This window comes from Tamandua tetradactyla, chromosome 5, assembly GCF_023851605.1.
Source record: "Tamandua tetradactyla isolate mTamTet1 chromosome 5, mTamTet1.pri, whole genome shotgun sequence".
Lineage (NCBI taxonomy): Eukaryota > Metazoa > Chordata > Mammalia > Pilosa > Myrmecophagidae > Tamandua > Tamandua tetradactyla.
In genome coordinates, this window is record NC_135331.1 from 186,394,802 (window position 1) to 186,411,073 (window position 16,272).

General features: G+C 44.7%; 1 protein-coding gene across 2 annotated transcripts in view; it reads right to left on the minus strand.

Moving 5' to 3' along the window:
• The window catches only part of HDDC2 (HD domain containing 2), a 32,144-nt gene extending 16,088 nt beyond the window's left edge, over window positions 1-16,056 (minus strand). Inside the window, exons 1-4 of one of the 2 annotated variants that reach the window (XM_077162810.1) lie at window positions 15,943-16,056; window positions 11,600-11,721; window positions 9,400-9,502; window positions 1,609-1,677 (exon numbers count right to left, since the gene is read on the minus strand). In XM_077162810.1, the coding sequence (XP_077018925.1) occupies window positions 1,609-1,677; window positions 9,400-9,502; window positions 11,600-11,721; window positions 15,943-16,023 (375 nt within the window). In that variant the 5' untranslated portion in view covers window positions 16,024-16,056. The remainder of the gene's footprint in view (window positions 1-1,608; window positions 1,678-9,399; window positions 9,503-11,599; window positions 11,722-15,942) is intronic. The other variant, XM_077162811.1, reaches the window with a different exon arrangement.
• Window positions 16,057-16,272: the final 216 nt, after the last annotated feature.

Genomic DNA, 16,272 nt, shown 5'->3' on the forward strand with positions numbered 1-16,272 from the left:
GAAAGACCAAAGGCGACGGTGGAGTTATACAGAGAAGTTAGGTTCAACAATCAAGTATGATTGCTGCATCATTATACTGATATTTCTTTAAGACTCCAGTATGTTACAGCAGCTAGAAGTAAAAACCTAAAATTGTAGAATTTCAGAGTTTATAACCCACACCAAACTCTTGAAATCTGTTCTACAGTTAATTGCTGCAATGTGCTTTGAAATTTATTGCTTTTTTTTCTATATGTTATTTTCACAAAAAAGAAAAAAAAATACTTCTTTTAGCTTCTTCTAGCCTAGTGTTTTGGAGCAACTAGAAGGAAAAATATGAAATAGTGGAACAGTAACCCACAACAAACTCTGAAATCTGTTCTGTAACTACCTGTTGAAATGTACTTTGAAAATTATTGCTTTTTCTTTCTTTTCTTTGTATAGATGTTATATTTAGCAATTAAAAAAAAATTTTTTTTTAAACTGGCTCCTGAGCTTTTTTAATTTCCTAACTGTGGATAAGCATCTGTGGGCCTGTATCGTTCTCATTTTGCAGAGGCGGCAACTGAGGTTGAAGGAAGCGCATTAACTCATCCCAGGGCACACAGTAAGCTGAGGTGTTAGGGTTTGAAGCCAGGTCTCTCTGGTCACAAGTGCCTGGTCTATACCCACTGCCTGAAAAGGGTCATTCGATCCAAAAATGCAGCTCAAACCTTAGAAATGACAGTGCCTCGGTGCAGGCTGTAGATCCTGGGCATTTCCTATCTCGCTCCCCTCTTTCCCAGACAGGGGACGATCTGCTCAGCACACCAGGCCATGGGAGGGGGAGCTGCCAACTGCAAGGCTCAGGGGTTGGGGCTCTGGAATGCAGAAACGGAGGGCAGACCACCAGGCTGTGTTGACGGGAGGAGGGAGGGAAGGAGCGTAAGGACTAAGTGTGGGTCAGGGGCTCAAGCCAGGAAGGCCAGCAGGAGAGTGAGATGCTGCAGCCAACAGGGCCTTTTTCTTCACCAATGAAGCCAACTCTAGCAGAGGGTGGCAATGAGGGCACAGGAACGGTGCCCCTGGCCCTCGATGCTCACCTGCCCTCTCCTCCTGCCCCCGGAGAGCCCGCAGCCCTCGCTGCCAGCAGCACCGGGAAGGGGGAAGCGCTGACAGAGCCCTGCTGGGCCAGGTATCATGGCAGCACTTCTCTGCTTGGCCTCACTCAGCCCCAACAGCTCTGCAGACTCTGCAAGGCTTCACAGAGGGGGTCTCAGCGAGGGGATCGGGCCCCACATCACAGGCTCAGGGAGCGGAGTGGGGGAACTCAAACCCAGCTGTGAACTTGCCCAAAGCCCACTTCTCAAGGACTAGAGCGGGTGGGTGGATGTGGAGAAGCCACAGGACACCAGCACGAGCGAGTCAGGGCCCATACGAGGCACTGTGATAGGAAGGGAAATGGGGAACCTGGAAGGAGCACTTTTACCAGACGTGAGAAACTTCTACAGCACTGGGGGTGAGAAACAGACACAAACCGAAAAGCATTAAGTGAGAAACAGACACAGATCATCTGAGCCAACTAGAACAGTAATGGGCCAGATACAGTCAGGAATGATAAATAAAAAGTGACACGTTCCATCTTCTTACCTCCCAAAGTTCACAGAGCTCCTTCTTGAGGTCTTCAGGGAGGAGCTGGGTTAGCTGCTTCATGGCTTTCTGAAATACCAAATCACTGTTTTATTATGCTTACATTTATCTAAGTTAACAACTAGTCAAAATGTCATTTAAGTGACTCAGACTCTTACAAACTCCCAGAGGAGCAGAAGGCCGAGATCTGTACTAGACAATATAATAATGTGCTGAGAGAGCTGCTGCATATATATATTTTTATTTTTTTACATGGGCAGGCACCGGGAATCGAACCCGGGTCCTTTGGCATCGCAGGCAAGCATTCCTGCCTGCTGAGCCAACATGGCCCTCCCTGCTGCATATATTAAAGAAATAACTTGTATTTACTCAAACGGGCTCACTGAGCACTTATTTGTGGCCTGCAGCACACTTGAACCCAAAAAAGGACAACGACCAAACAATGAGATGATGAGAGAAGTTCCAGAAGTGAGGCCAAGGACCACACATCTTTTGGATGAATTGCAACACAGTCATACAAATTCAATCACAAACACACTAGAGCTCAAAACAAACCCAAGTACAGCAAGAATAAAAAGTAAGCCTGGATTACACAGGTTAATGAACTTTTTGTATAATACTATATTCATTTTCTACTGTTAATGTTTTATTGGCAAATTTTAAAGTGCTATACAAATGAGCATAATAACAAAAAAGAAATTACATGATAAAATTCTGTAGACTCATAGACCCACAGGCTTAAAAGGGATTTTAAAGGCACTTAGAAATTAGATTACTGAAAATAAACACAGTTTACCAAAGAATTTTTTATAAAAAGCTCCTTAGACCATCGTGGTAGTACCCAAACCCTTCAACAGCACCACCGAACACTTCTTGTCCTCTCTGCGTAACACGTCCAGGGCAGGGGGTTAACCCCTCCAGAAGCTGCCCACTGTGGGCTTCAAGCAGTACTGAACGGAAGTATTTCCTTACTCCACACTGAAAGCTGTCCCTGCTGTTACGCCTAGCCCCGTCCCTCCTGCCGCCATCCTGCACGCACAAACCCACATCGGCCAGGTGGGCAGTGACTCCGGGGGACACAATCTCACTGGCAGTGACTAGCCAAGGCACAGCCAGGTAACTCAGGCCAGGGCAGGCCAGACAGGGGCCAGCTGCATGATCTGTCCAGCAGAGGCTGAGGCCAGATCGCCACTGTGGGAGAGGCCCAAGAGTTCTCCAAAACCCAAAGAAAAGCCAACAGGAGAGAAAGAGGGAGTTGACGGTGTTCTTACTTATTTTCCAGGCTCTGAATCCCTGAGTCATCTACCTTCTTTCCCACGGCTTTTCCCTCACTTTGGGGTTACACAGTATCCGTCTAAAACATCGCCTCCTGCGGACACATGGTCTGTACCCCTACTACCAGAGGGGGCTGCAAACTCCACCTGCATCCTCGACCCACCCCCTTCATCTGCTTTCCTTCTCCAACATCGTAACTGCGAAGACTAGGCCCCTTCAAAAGATCACGGTAAGAGCCATTTGGGCAGCACAGGGAACTGGGGAACAGCAATGGAAGTAAAAATGGACATTTGCATGTGTGTGTCTTCATCACACAAACCACACTTGGCAGTGCCAAGAATGTGCTCCTCCAGGTCTGTCGCCACTGAGAAGGGTGCGTCCTCAGCACCGCAGCATCACGGGCTGCTGAGGCCCACACGCCCAGGGGGCAGGGTGTGACCCTGAGCCCAGTCCCACTTCAAATCCCAGTTCCACAGCCTCCTGGTCACCGGCAGACCCTGAGCAAGTACTCGGGTTGTCTTTGAGCCCCGTTTCCTTCTTGTACAAAGTGGAGGCTTCTAGAATCGCCCTCCGGAGGTCTGAGGATTGAATGAGCTAACATACAAATTACTGAGAACGGTGACTGGCACTGAGTAAGCATTTTAAGTATTTACTATTATTAAGTTTTCAAATCTTCCCTGAATGGCATGAAATTTAGTGGATTTTCTTGTTTGCATTCTCCCTTGTTTCTATTCCAAAAATAATAGCAATACTTGAGCAAACATTTGGCATTTTCACAAATTAAAGCCTTCTTTATTTTAAAAAAATCACTTTTATGGACACTATCCCAGAAACACAGGTTTGCTCATTCCTTTGGATTAAAAGGAACAAACTAAATAACATACACATACAGGCCTATCAAACCTAAACTTTCAGAATACAAACGTAACACTCCTGCGGCAGCAGAGACCTGCGGGGTCCCTGTCTCCCCCTAAGGGGCACGCACAGGGCAGCCCCTGCTGATTCAAGTGTGACCTGGCCAAGGAGAGGAAGGGAACCCTCCCACCACCTCCCACAGCCCAGAACTGTGTGCTCTTACAAATGCGGCCGAAGACCAAAGCCGTTGTTTGGGGACCACATCAATTAGTGATTTATTAATCAACTTTTTGTTGCCTAAAACTACAAGGTCCTTTAAAGAACAAGACCAATCAACAAAAATGCTGCTGTTCCCTTCCTGAAACTGAGCAGCACTTTTCTGGGTCTGCGACCGAGAGCTTACACGTCTCTGGACTCTGGAGGAACGGGTCACGCAGAGCAGCCACACAAGCCCTGGCTGAAACACATCCACGGGCATGCTCAGAAAGGTCGCCAGGACCGCGCCAACTTCCAGCCCTTTAGGATATGCATCTTTACCTCCCATCCAGAAAGCACACCAGCACACAAGGGAGGGTATGAGTAATAACTAAGTCGCAGCTTAACCCAATGCAATTGCCCACGTCGGTGCTTTTACTACTATCATCAAAGTATGACACCTCATCGGAGCGGCATTACACCACTACTCCGAAATTAAGTTAGACCTTTTTAATTATGCTTGGTTATATGCTTTTACTTCTACCCTTTACATACTTATATATAAATATATATATATATATAAATATATATATATATATAAATATATATATATTTTCTTTTTAAGCATAAAGGAAGAATTGAAAGAAAAATAGGCAAAGCGCAGAAGCAAAAAATCACCAAAGGAGAAACTGAACATGCTAACTTTATTCTCATTAGAGAAGAGTTGCCAGTCTTACCAAATTAGCAAAGACTTCTAAAATGAGAATATTTAATGTTGGTAAAGACTCAGAATAAGAGCATTCTCATACATTGTTAGATTGGTCTAAACGTTCAGGAAAGCCACTGCCAAAAATGTACCACTAGCCTTAAATGTGTCATTTCAGTAATTTGTCATCAAAGTATCTGTCCTAAGAAATACATCAGAAATGTCGACAAAGACTGTGTACAGAAAAAAAGAGTTGGAAAAATACAACAGTAAGAAAAGAGTTAAACAAATTATGGCATACACATGTGATACAGCTAATGAAAAAAATCTCTATTTACAGAGATGTTTAATGACAAGGAAAAATGTTCACAATATAACAGACTGATCCATTTGAGAGACCAGTATAGTACTTTTCAGCCTACAAAAGTAGCAATTTCATCAGTCCAAGATAAAGCAAAATACTTTACATTTCAGAAGTTGCACACATTATGCAAAATAAATGACAAATAAGCATATAAAGAATTGAAGAATTGTAGTGTTATGAATAGTTTGTAAAATGCTTTTTAATACTTTTAAAATGTACAATCAACGTCTGTTCCTTTTGTAATCAGAAAAACTAAAAATTACTTTCATCTAAGTTTACTGAAGAACTATTACTCAACCAGAAACACATGTTTGAGACTTCTTTAGTGAATATTGCCCATTGAGCAGCATATCCACTGAATCTCACCTACCTTCTAAAATACCCTCTGACTTCCCTAATGTCCAGGGCACATGGCCAAAGAGGCCAGCCGTTCCCTTCCTGTTCTACTTTCACTTCATTGGTTCAAAAATTTAGAGGGACAATTTCCTTAGGGGTTTCCTCACTTAGCAAAGCATGCCAAGCATTTGCCAGAAGTTCTCAGCTCACTGAAGATTCCAGCAGATGTCTTGTGTCAGTTTTGTGACCAGTATCTGGAAGGCATTAATAATCACTCACAAGTCACTGCTGAGGCTCAGCAGTGTAGCAGCTTAACTGCAGGTTCTGGATCCAAAGCCTGGCTTGGCCAGTTACTAGCCGTGGAGCCCTGAGAAAGGCACTCAGCCTCTCTCAGCTTCAAATTTCTCAACTGTAAAACGGGGTTACTCACAGCACTGCTGAATGCAAGATTAAGTGGACCAATATATACAATGCACTTATTACCTGGCAAGTAATAAGCATTCTACAAAGGTTCACTTCACTTTTCATTTTTTCCATTTTGCCATGTTCACTCCCAGCATTAAAGTTCCATTCTTTTACCCCTCCCAGTTCTTCGGCACCTTTAACCTGCAAAGATATGTACATAACCTCGAGGCTGCCCTCCACCTTGGCAGGTTTTCCCCTTCACACAGGAACACAACCTACCGTTTCTGTATTTCACTCTCAAGTTCCATCCCACCGGACAGCATTGGTCAACTTGGGTTAGAATCTCAAGTTTCTTCTCGCATGTGTAGTAGATAGGGGATCAGGCTATAAATGTTGATTTTGGACCCCTTCCAACATTTGTTCTTATGTCCCCTTTTCTCCCTTTCATCTTAATACCTACTCTCTTCCAAAACAGTCAGCCCTCCAGGTTCGCAAGTATTCTTCCTCCCTCCTCCTTCAGTTTAAATCCTTGCTGAGCCAGTCAGTAGCCTCTGGGCAGCTGATGCTTCTCGGCTGTCGTAATGTGAGGTCCACCTCAAGCCAGGAAACCCTCGCTGAACTGTCTTAGTGCCCGGTGCTGTCATCTCAATCTTGTTCATAGCAAACCGTCTGCATAAAGAACCACTCACTTTCCAGATCTCCCTCGGTTCCAAAATCCTGACCATGGAGCTGTGTCTCCACCCATTCAAGGTGGGAATGCTTACTGGGGCCCTTTAAGAGGGAACTATTTTGGAAAAAGCTTTAGAACCATCAGAACCAAGAGAGCCCATATAGCCAGTTGGAGATGAAGAAAGAAAACGCCCCCAGGGAAGCTGCTGAAGAAGCCTGGAGAGAAAGCTAATGGGTGTCGCCATGTGTCTTTCCAGCTGAGAGAGAAACCCTGAGCATCATCGGCCTTCTTGAGCCAAGGTATCTGTTCTAATTTGCTAGCTGCCGGAATGCAATATACCAGAAACAGAAAGGCTTTTAAAAAGGGGAATTTAATAAGTTGCTAGTTTACAGTTCTAAGGTTGAGAAAACGTTTCAATTAAAACAAGTCTATAGAAATGTCCAACCTAAGACATCCATCCAGGGAAAGATAGCTTGGTTCAAGAAGGCCGAAGAAGTTCAGGGTTTCTCTCTCAAGTGAGAAGGCACATGGTGAACACAGTCAGGGCTTCTCTCTTGGCTGGAAGGGCACATGGCCAACACGGTGTCATCTAGCTTTGTCTCCTGGCTTCCTGTTTCATGAAGCTCCCGGGAGGCATTTTCCTTCTTCATCTCCAAAAGTCGCTGGCTGGTAGACTCTGCTTCGTGGTGCTGCAGCATTCTCTACTCTCTCTGAATCTCTCATTCTCCAAAATATTTCCTCTTTTATAGGACTCCAGTAAACCAACCAAGACCCACCCAAATGGGTGGAGACAGGTCGTCCCTTAATCCAGTTTAACAATCACTCTTGACTAAATCATAGCATCCAGGGAGATGATCTGATTACAGTTTCAAACATACAGTATTGAAGAGAGATTATTCTACCTTTATGAAATGATATTTTGATTAAAACATGGCTTTTCTAGGGGGCATAATTCCTTTCAAACCAGCACAGTATCTTTCCCTGGATGACTTAGTTTGGACATTTTCATAGGGTTGCCTTAATTTGGACATTTTCACGGCCTTGAACTGTAAACTTGCAACTTAATAAATTTGCTTTTTAAAAGCCATTCAGTTTCTGGTATATTGCATTCTGGCAGCTTCCAAGCTAAAAGAGCCACTTAGCTTGTCTCCCTTAGCTCTGAGAATAGATGTTCAAGTCCACCCCTGGTAAACCACTCAGCAACTTAAGACCAATCTCTCTGGCCTACAATAAAAGCAACTTGTGACAAGCTCTGAACTGGGAAACAACCATGTGGCACTGAAAAAAAGACTTCCTGGATTTCCCAATCTCTGCTTCAAAGACATCTCTCACTTTGGCCCTGGATTCAGAGCTCAGTTCTGGATACTTTATTGATGCTGTTCATTTTTTCATAATACAGGTTTTTTCTTTTCACTTTACATCTACCACTAAGTTAAAAGACTAACTTAAAATTTACTAAATAATCATTATAATAGCAATTGTGCTTATGATTTACAGAACTTCTTCTCTATCAACTGTTTTACCAGCATGGGAAATTTCCACAAATTCAGTATGGTTGCATCTGTTTCCACAGTTCTAAGGAAAGCCAGACTCTCTGTGTCTACACACTAATGAGAATCGAAACCCACACAATTTTCTGTCTCTGCATTACAGGCAAATTTATCTGTCATTGTGCTAATCAAGACTGAGAATAAGCAAAAATAAATTAGCTGATTATACCGAGAGCCACTGACTGTATACTTTGGATGGACTATATACTTTGGATGAAACTGTCTTTAAAAGAAATGAGCTGCTCACTCTAGGAAGTCTCTGCTCTTGGAAGACAAGACTACAAACCACCTAAACCAGTGTGCTGGTCTGAAAGGATGCATGCACCCTAGAAAAGCCATGCTTTAATGCTAATCCCATTTTGTAAAGGCAGCCGTTTCTTCTAATCCCTATTCAGTATTGTACATTTGAAACTTTAATTAGATCATCTTCCTGGAGATATGATGTAATCAAGAGTGACTGTTGAGCTGGATTAGGCGGAGGCATGTCTCCACCCATTCAGGTGGGTCTTGATTAGTTTACCGGAATCTTATAAAAGAGGAAACATTTTGGAGAAAGCTGGAGATTCAGAGAGATTTCTGAGAGAGCCGAGAATGACATAGCCACAAGAAGCAGAGAGTTTACCAGCCAGTGACCTCTGGAGATGAAGAAGGAAAATGCCTCCTGGGGAGCTTCATGAAACAGGAAGCCAGGAGAGAAAGCTAGCAGATGACGCCATGTTCACCACGTGCCTTTCCAGATGAGCAAGAAACCCTGAACTTCATTGGCCTTCTTGAACCAAGGTATCTTTTCCTGAACGCCTTAGATTGGATATTCCTATAGACTTGCTTTAACTAGGACATTTTCTCAGCCTGAGAACTGTAAACTAGCAACCTATTAAACTCCTGTTTTTAAAAGCTGTTCTGTTTCTGGTATATTGCATTCTAGCAGTTAATAGAACAAGCAGCTTACACATTAAAACAGCCTACTCTTACTCATTCAGACTATTTCTACACCAAAGGCATCTCAAAGTTCACATTTTTTTAAATGCTAATTTAAATGCACACGTATCCCATATCCCAGAACCAGACATCTGAATAAGACCTTTGTTTTTGTTTCTTTTTACTACTTGGCATTCTTTCAATAATACTCTTACTTTTTTTACTTTAAAAAAAAATCACAGAAAACAGCCTACTCTTCAAAACTCTTTAAGACTCTACCCTATTGCTCCTACAAACCAATACTATTATGCCCTAAATTCTGTTCAATCTCTACTAACTACCCATTTTACAAGGTCCATCTTAACTCTAAAACAAAAACCTTCCCCTTCCCCAACCTTCCCCTCCTGAGACACTCCCAAGACTGCGAAGCAGGTGTCCACCCTGCTGCAGGAGGTCACATACACTCGGCTTTGCTTCAGCCACAGGTTCTCCTGTGGAGTCAACAGTCAACACTGACCTCTTCTCGCCTGTGCTTTTCTTCCTTGGGGATGTTATCTGCTGGAGCTATGTCCCCAACGATGCACTCTGCCATATCATGAACCAGGGCTAGGCGTACGCATCTGACCAGGTGAGAAATGTTGAATAATTACACAGAATCATATGCACTACACGTACCTTCTCTATTCTATTTTGAAGTTACATAAGACATTTTTTTTCTCCAACCTCAGAATATTATATGCAGTATTTTCTAAAGCAATGATATTCTTCCAGCCTACGACAGTCGTAAGTCAAAACTGCTAATTATTATTCAACACAATACAGGAGTGCACAGGGGAAAAATAATTATGGTTAAAATGAATTTTTTTTAAATGGCGGGTGTCTCAAATCTCATTTTAAAGGGCGGATCACTTCAGATTACAAGGCCAGCAGAAGATTTGTTTATAGCATTTACTTAACGACATAAAAGTCAGAAACAATCATTTTTCCATCTGTCCCTAGCCCAAGGCGGCAGTTTAGAGAGTAAAGGGTGTAGCTGGACTGATCAGATTTGAACCCAGCAACCACTATGAGCTGGGTGAAGTTACTTAATTTCTTTAACTGATCAATTTTTTCACACTTCATTTTATCATCTATAAAAAAGGGATACTAATACTTCATAAGTTTGATGTGAACATTAAAATGTGATCATTTATGTTCCTGGCACATGTTAATAATCATTGAACAAACGCCTATGATTATTAGTGGGAATGATTGGTGACTATGATAATCATCATCAAAGTAACACAGGCAGGTCATGAGATAAAGGCCCCAGAGGGCCGGTCTGTTTTGTGTTTCCACTACTGTGAAGGCAGCACAGCTGCCTCTTGGGTTTCCCTGCTTCCAGAATCATCCAATTCAAACCTCAGATGGATTTCCCCAGGTTCATCTCCCTGTGAGATGAACTCTTTTCATAAGATCAACTCACTAAATAAACCCTCTGCTACAATCAAAATGGATTTACTTTCATTTCCAAATACACCTGTGATGATTAATTTGATGTGTCTACCTGCCTAGGTTATGGGGTCCAGTTGTTTATCCAAACACTGGCTTAAGGTTGTTACTGTAGAGCTAATTTACAGAGAGGATCAGCCTCTACCATTAGCTGACTTTAAGCAAAGGGGATGACTTTTATTTCAATATATGGGTGGAGCTCATCCAATCATTTGGGGCCCATAAGGGTAAAGAAGTAAGGTTCCATGAATCAGAAGAGACTCTGCCACAATACCGTGACTCCTCTGGAGGAGTGCCAGCCTCCTCTAAGAAATCTGACTCAAGACTTCAGCATCATCCTTACTGGAATTTCCAGCCTGCCGTACAAAATTCAGATGTGCCATTTCCCACAACTGCATAAGCCGAGTCCTCAAAATAAATTTATCTGGATATGTTTATGTATATGTATATGTATATGCATCTACTCACACATATATAATAGATATGCATATTTTTATATGTATAAATCCCACTCTTCCTATTTCTCTGGAGAGCCCTGAATAATACAATACCTTTGCCCTCTGCCCCCATGTCCTCCTCCCTGTGTGCACGCCTTGCTCTTCCCTGTGTAAACCCTTTACTGCTCAACTCAGATTCCACCCTCTTCACAAAGACCACTCAGCAAGCGGTGATTTCCCCTAGTTACAACGCTGGGCTAAATTTCTAATATAACTTATTCGTGCTTCTTATAGAAGCCACATTGGGTCTGTGTAATTTGGAATTTATTTAATGCCTTATATTGTTAACAAACTTTTGTCCAATGCTCAAAAAGTGTTTTAAAACACTTGCTGACTGACTGAAGAGGGAGAAAAGATATTTCTATCCTGCTGAGTTTCATTTACAAATGGGTGCTAATACTCAATGAAGTACACAGTTTACTAATACAATGAGTGAATTTTAGACATAAAATACTCACTTCCTAGGCCTGGGAAACCTTAACACCGTTCTTAGTGTGCTCTGAGACCAGAGTAGCTCTACCGCTTGTCAACAGAAAATTCAGACTGCAGTTATAACAGCTCAACAATACTCACTTCCCCGCCCCACACCCAGAATCTGTATGATTTGCCTCAAATAATTTTTACTGACATATAAACTAGCCATCAAGGATGTGACCCAGGCATCGGCCACGAGAGGGACGCGGGCCTGAGACCCGCCCGCAGCGCAGGTCAACGCTCACGCCCACTCACCGGTCTTTGTTGAGACCGTTGTCCCTGGTCACCAGGGCCATCACTGCCATCCTGTACATGTGGTCTGAGACACTCTCTGGCTTCTCCACATTTCTGTATACCCAGCCAGTCCGTGGGACTCTCTGTTGATAAGAATACAGAAGAAAAAGTTAAAAAATAAGTATCAGTTTAACCACCTGCACTGCCGCCAAGAGATGTCCAGGGAATAGGGGCAGAGAAGCCATGTCATGTCATGGCCTTGAACCTACTAAACTACGCTTGCCTTAACTAATCAGAAGGGTCAACACCCTCAATCAAATAAACCACTGAGTAAGAGAGAAAGACAGAGAAAGTTAAGATGGATTGATTCAGCTGCTGATTGGTTACAAAAGTAATTAAAAGGTATACAATATAGGGCCCCACTCCATCCCAGATGGTAGAGTGAGATGCTTCGTGCTCTGTTCACACACACAAGTTTAAACAACCATCAGGAACTGGAAGAAACATCTTTCTCAAAGTTCCAGAAAACAGTTAAAGGACTGCAATAAAAAGGCAAGCGCCAACTCAAGAAAAAGGCTACTTAAACACTACAGCATCTTGTGACACCATGGCTGGCCCCTCCTCCACCCCTCACCAGCCCGTCACGGAACCAGCACGCTCAGTGCAGATCCCTGGTCCTGGTTCCAGGGGAAGCACAGGAGCCCTTGTGCAAATCCTGGGCACCTGAATGCCTTGCCCAATCTGTCTGCTGGTGGCCTGAGGGACTTGCCATCCAAGAACTTGCCCTACGCTTAGAGGCAGCTCAGAGAACTCTCCTACAGAAGGCTGTGGACAAGCAGTCCAGCTGGGTTTCCAGGAGTAGGGGATTCTTGGCTATAGAACATACAGTGCAGTGCCCAGCACAGTGCAGAGACTCTTTCCTAGTGAAGATGTGACCTTCAAAACTGTTTAAGCAGGGAATGCCTACGGTCACATGCCCATGGCCAAGACAAGATGCAAGCACAGAAAAGTCCAAAAAGATCCCTGTATTTTGGCCTGGCACCATCCTCTAAACTCACTGTGCGGACAAGCCCTGAAGGAGGGCACTTGCATAGGTCAATCTACAAAGACTGGGAGAGGCGCTTTCTTTCTCCATTTTTTTTTAACTCCTAGCAATCAAAGAAACCCGTCATAATCCTAGCTGGATACCATCTTAAGGAACAGTCACCTCACTGTCTAAATTCCAGTGATAACTTATTAAAATGTCAAGATGTCCAAGTTTCAGCAAAGGCTACAACACATATAAAGAAGCAGGAAGCTGTGAACTAGGCAAAGGAGAAGAATAAAGCATTAGAAACTCTTGAGTGAGGAGGACCAGGTCTGGGAAATACCAGACTGTTTTAAAATGGTTCTCAACATGTTCAAAGAGCCAAAGGGGGACACAGACAAAGAACTAAAGGAAATCAGGAAAATCACAGACGAACACAAAGACAATATTAACAGAGAGATGGAAATGATAAAAAGGAACTAACAGCTGATGACCACAGTAACAAATTTTAAAACTGTCTAGAGGGGATCAAAGAAGACTGGAGCTGGCAGAAGAATCAGAGAGCTTAAAGATAAGACGATTTAAACCATCTGTCTGAGGAGCAGAAAGAAGCAATAAGAAAAGTGAACAGGGCCCGAGGCCCCCTTGGGATACCAACCGCATCCCGGTGTAGGCAGCACGGGCCTCTCAGAGGAAAGAAAGGGGCGGAAAGGACATTCAAAGAAATAATAGCTGAAAACTTCCCAAATTTAATGAAAGACATGAATATAAATAGCCAAGATGCTCTATGAACTCCAAACAGCATAAACCAAATAGCCCGACACCACACCATCTTATAATCAAATTGTGAAATGCCAAAGATAGAGAATACTGAAAGCCACAACAAGATGTGCAGTGTGTCACATACCAGGGAGCGTTCACGAAGACTGAGAGCTGGTTTCTCAGCTGAAACCAAGAGGCAAGAAGGCAGAGAGATGGTGTATTTAAAACGCTGAAAGCAAAAAATTGCCAACCAAGAATTATATATCTTGACAAAATTGTACTTCAAAAATGAGGGAGAGATATGGGGGTGCAAGGGTAGTTCACCGGTAGAATTCTAGCCTGCCATGCAGGAGACCTGGGTTCGATTCCTAGCCCAGGCACTTCCCAAACAAACAAATAAAAAACGAGACAAATAAAAGTTCAGCAAATGGTGCCGCAATAAGGGAATATTCACATGGAAAAAGAACGAAATGTGACCCTCACCATACAGCATACCAAAAAAAAAAGAGGGCGAGATTAAGAAATTCCCAGATCAACAAAAGCTGAGGTTTTCACCACCACCAGCCCCAGGCCTGCCACCTGGTGGAGATGCTGACAGTTCTGCAGGCTGGAAGGAAAGGACAAGACACAACAGACTGAAGCCACACAAGGAAATAAAGATCTCCAGTGACGGTAAAAATGGGCAAATATAAATGACAATTCTATTCTATTTTTACTTTGTAATTCCACTTTCACTTCCTCAAGGATCTAAAGAGCAAATACATAAAATGCAATGATAAATCAGTGGTTTTAAACATATAATGTATAAACACATATTTGTGACAAGAAGGGGGACACAGGGATATAGGAACACAGTTTGTGTGTACAATTGAGGTTAATTTGCTATCAAAGCAAATGAGATTATATAAATTTAGGACGTTTAATTTAAGCCTCATGGGAGCTGCAAGCATATGCAGGCTCCTAGAAGAAACTAAAGTAGCGGTTGCAGGGGTGTGGCCAGGAGTACTGAGGAGTCAATGCTAATGGAAGTAGAGTTTCTATTTGGGGAGAAGGGGAAGTTTTAGTTAGGTAAGGTGGGGAGGGCACTGCAATATTGTGAATGTGATTAATGTCACCGAATGTTATTTGGAGCGGCTGAATGGGAAAATTTATGTTATATATACAGATATAGATAAAGATATATTCCCACAATTAAAAGACAAAAAGAGCAACGAAAGATACAATGACAATTAAATGCCATAGGTGAGCCTGGATGGGGCCTAACAAGGGTGGAGAAAAGGCTCAAAAGGACATTATTGAGACATACGGAAAAACCTGCAATAAACACTGTAAGCTCTATATCAATGTTAAATGTCTTGAACTGAATAATTACACTTAGGGTGATGACATAAGTGAATATCCTTGTTCTCAGGAGATGTTACGTGGCAGTATTAAGTGTTTAAAAAGCGCAAAGTAAACAACCTACACTGCAAGTGTTCAGACGTGAACTGACAAACTGAAAGATATAGACAGACAGAATGATATGGCAACTGCACCAAAATATTAATATTGGTGAACGTGGGTATCTGGGGAGTAGGGGTATTTAGGAGTTCTCTGTACGGGGTTTGCTTATTATGTTTGTAACTGCCCTGGCAGTTTGAAATATTTCAAAACAAAAGGATCTTTTAAAAGTTTGCAATATAAAAGCCCTGCAGTGAAGCCACTGCATATTGATGATGCATGATTACAGAAGTTATACAAGACGCTCGTATGCATATGTACATATATGTGTATATGCAAATATATGCATGTACGAATACATAAAAGGAAAACTATAAAATGTCTACTCTTCACAACCACAAGAATTGGGGCTCTTCGCCTTCAAACAACCCCCTTTCTTTGCGGTGAAAAGTTCTGGATGTGGCAGCCTCCTAAATTCTGAAGCCTACTTGTCGGTGCTTCCACCAGTCGTGCCTCTCGCGCCCACACAGCCCAGGCCCGTCTGGAGGGTGCACTTTCTCCTCCCACTCCCACAGCTCCAAGGACTGTCACAGACGCGGTAAGCGTGCACCATCCGCTGTGACCTCGGAGGGGTCCGCACCATCCGCTGTGACCTCGGAGGGGTCCGCACCACCCCTCGGAGGGGGTCCCTGGGGCGGCTCCGCCGCGCCCTGGAAGAGGCCCGCGCGCGGCCCCGCGGCTCCCGGAGCGCCCGGGGGGACCCAGAGCACCGCACCTCGCCGGGCGGCTGCCCACCCACCCGCCCCATCCCGCCACGCCGGCCTGCGGGGACCCCCGGGCGGCTCGGGCACCTCCGCGCGCCCCTCTTCCCTCTCCCCTCTCCTCTGTCTGCGGTGCAGGACGCGGGGCGCTGTCCACGCCCCAGCCCCGGGGGGCACGGAGGGAGGGGGTACTGAGCGAAGGCGGGGGCCGCGGGGCAGCCCCGAGGGGGCAGTGTGGGAGCGCGAGAGGGGCCCGAGCCCGGAGCGAGGCGGGGGCAAGGCCGCGGCCGGGCGGGGGCCGAGGGGCAGGGCCGCCCCCGCACGCCCAGCGCCCTCCCGCGCCCCCTGCCCCCTCTCCCGGGCCGCCCACTCACCTTGAGCTGCCCCACGAGCCGCAGGAACTGCAGCAGGCTTCGCGGCCCGGGGCCCGGCAGGACGGCGGACGCCGCGGCCATGAGGTCTCTGCATCCGGGGAGGGGCCGGGCCGGCCGTGCGGCCGCCGCGGAGCTCCGCCCCCTCCTCCCTGGCCCCGCCTTCCTCTTCCACCCTCCCGCGCTTCCCTCACCTTCCTCCCCGCCCTCCCCCCACCTCCTCCTGCCCACCTCCACCTCTGGCACCCACCGTCTTTGGCCGTGAGGGACTTAGTAGTTGCTTGCTAAACTCCACTCAGCTGAACTCCGAAAACGTTTAAGGGGTTGTAGTCG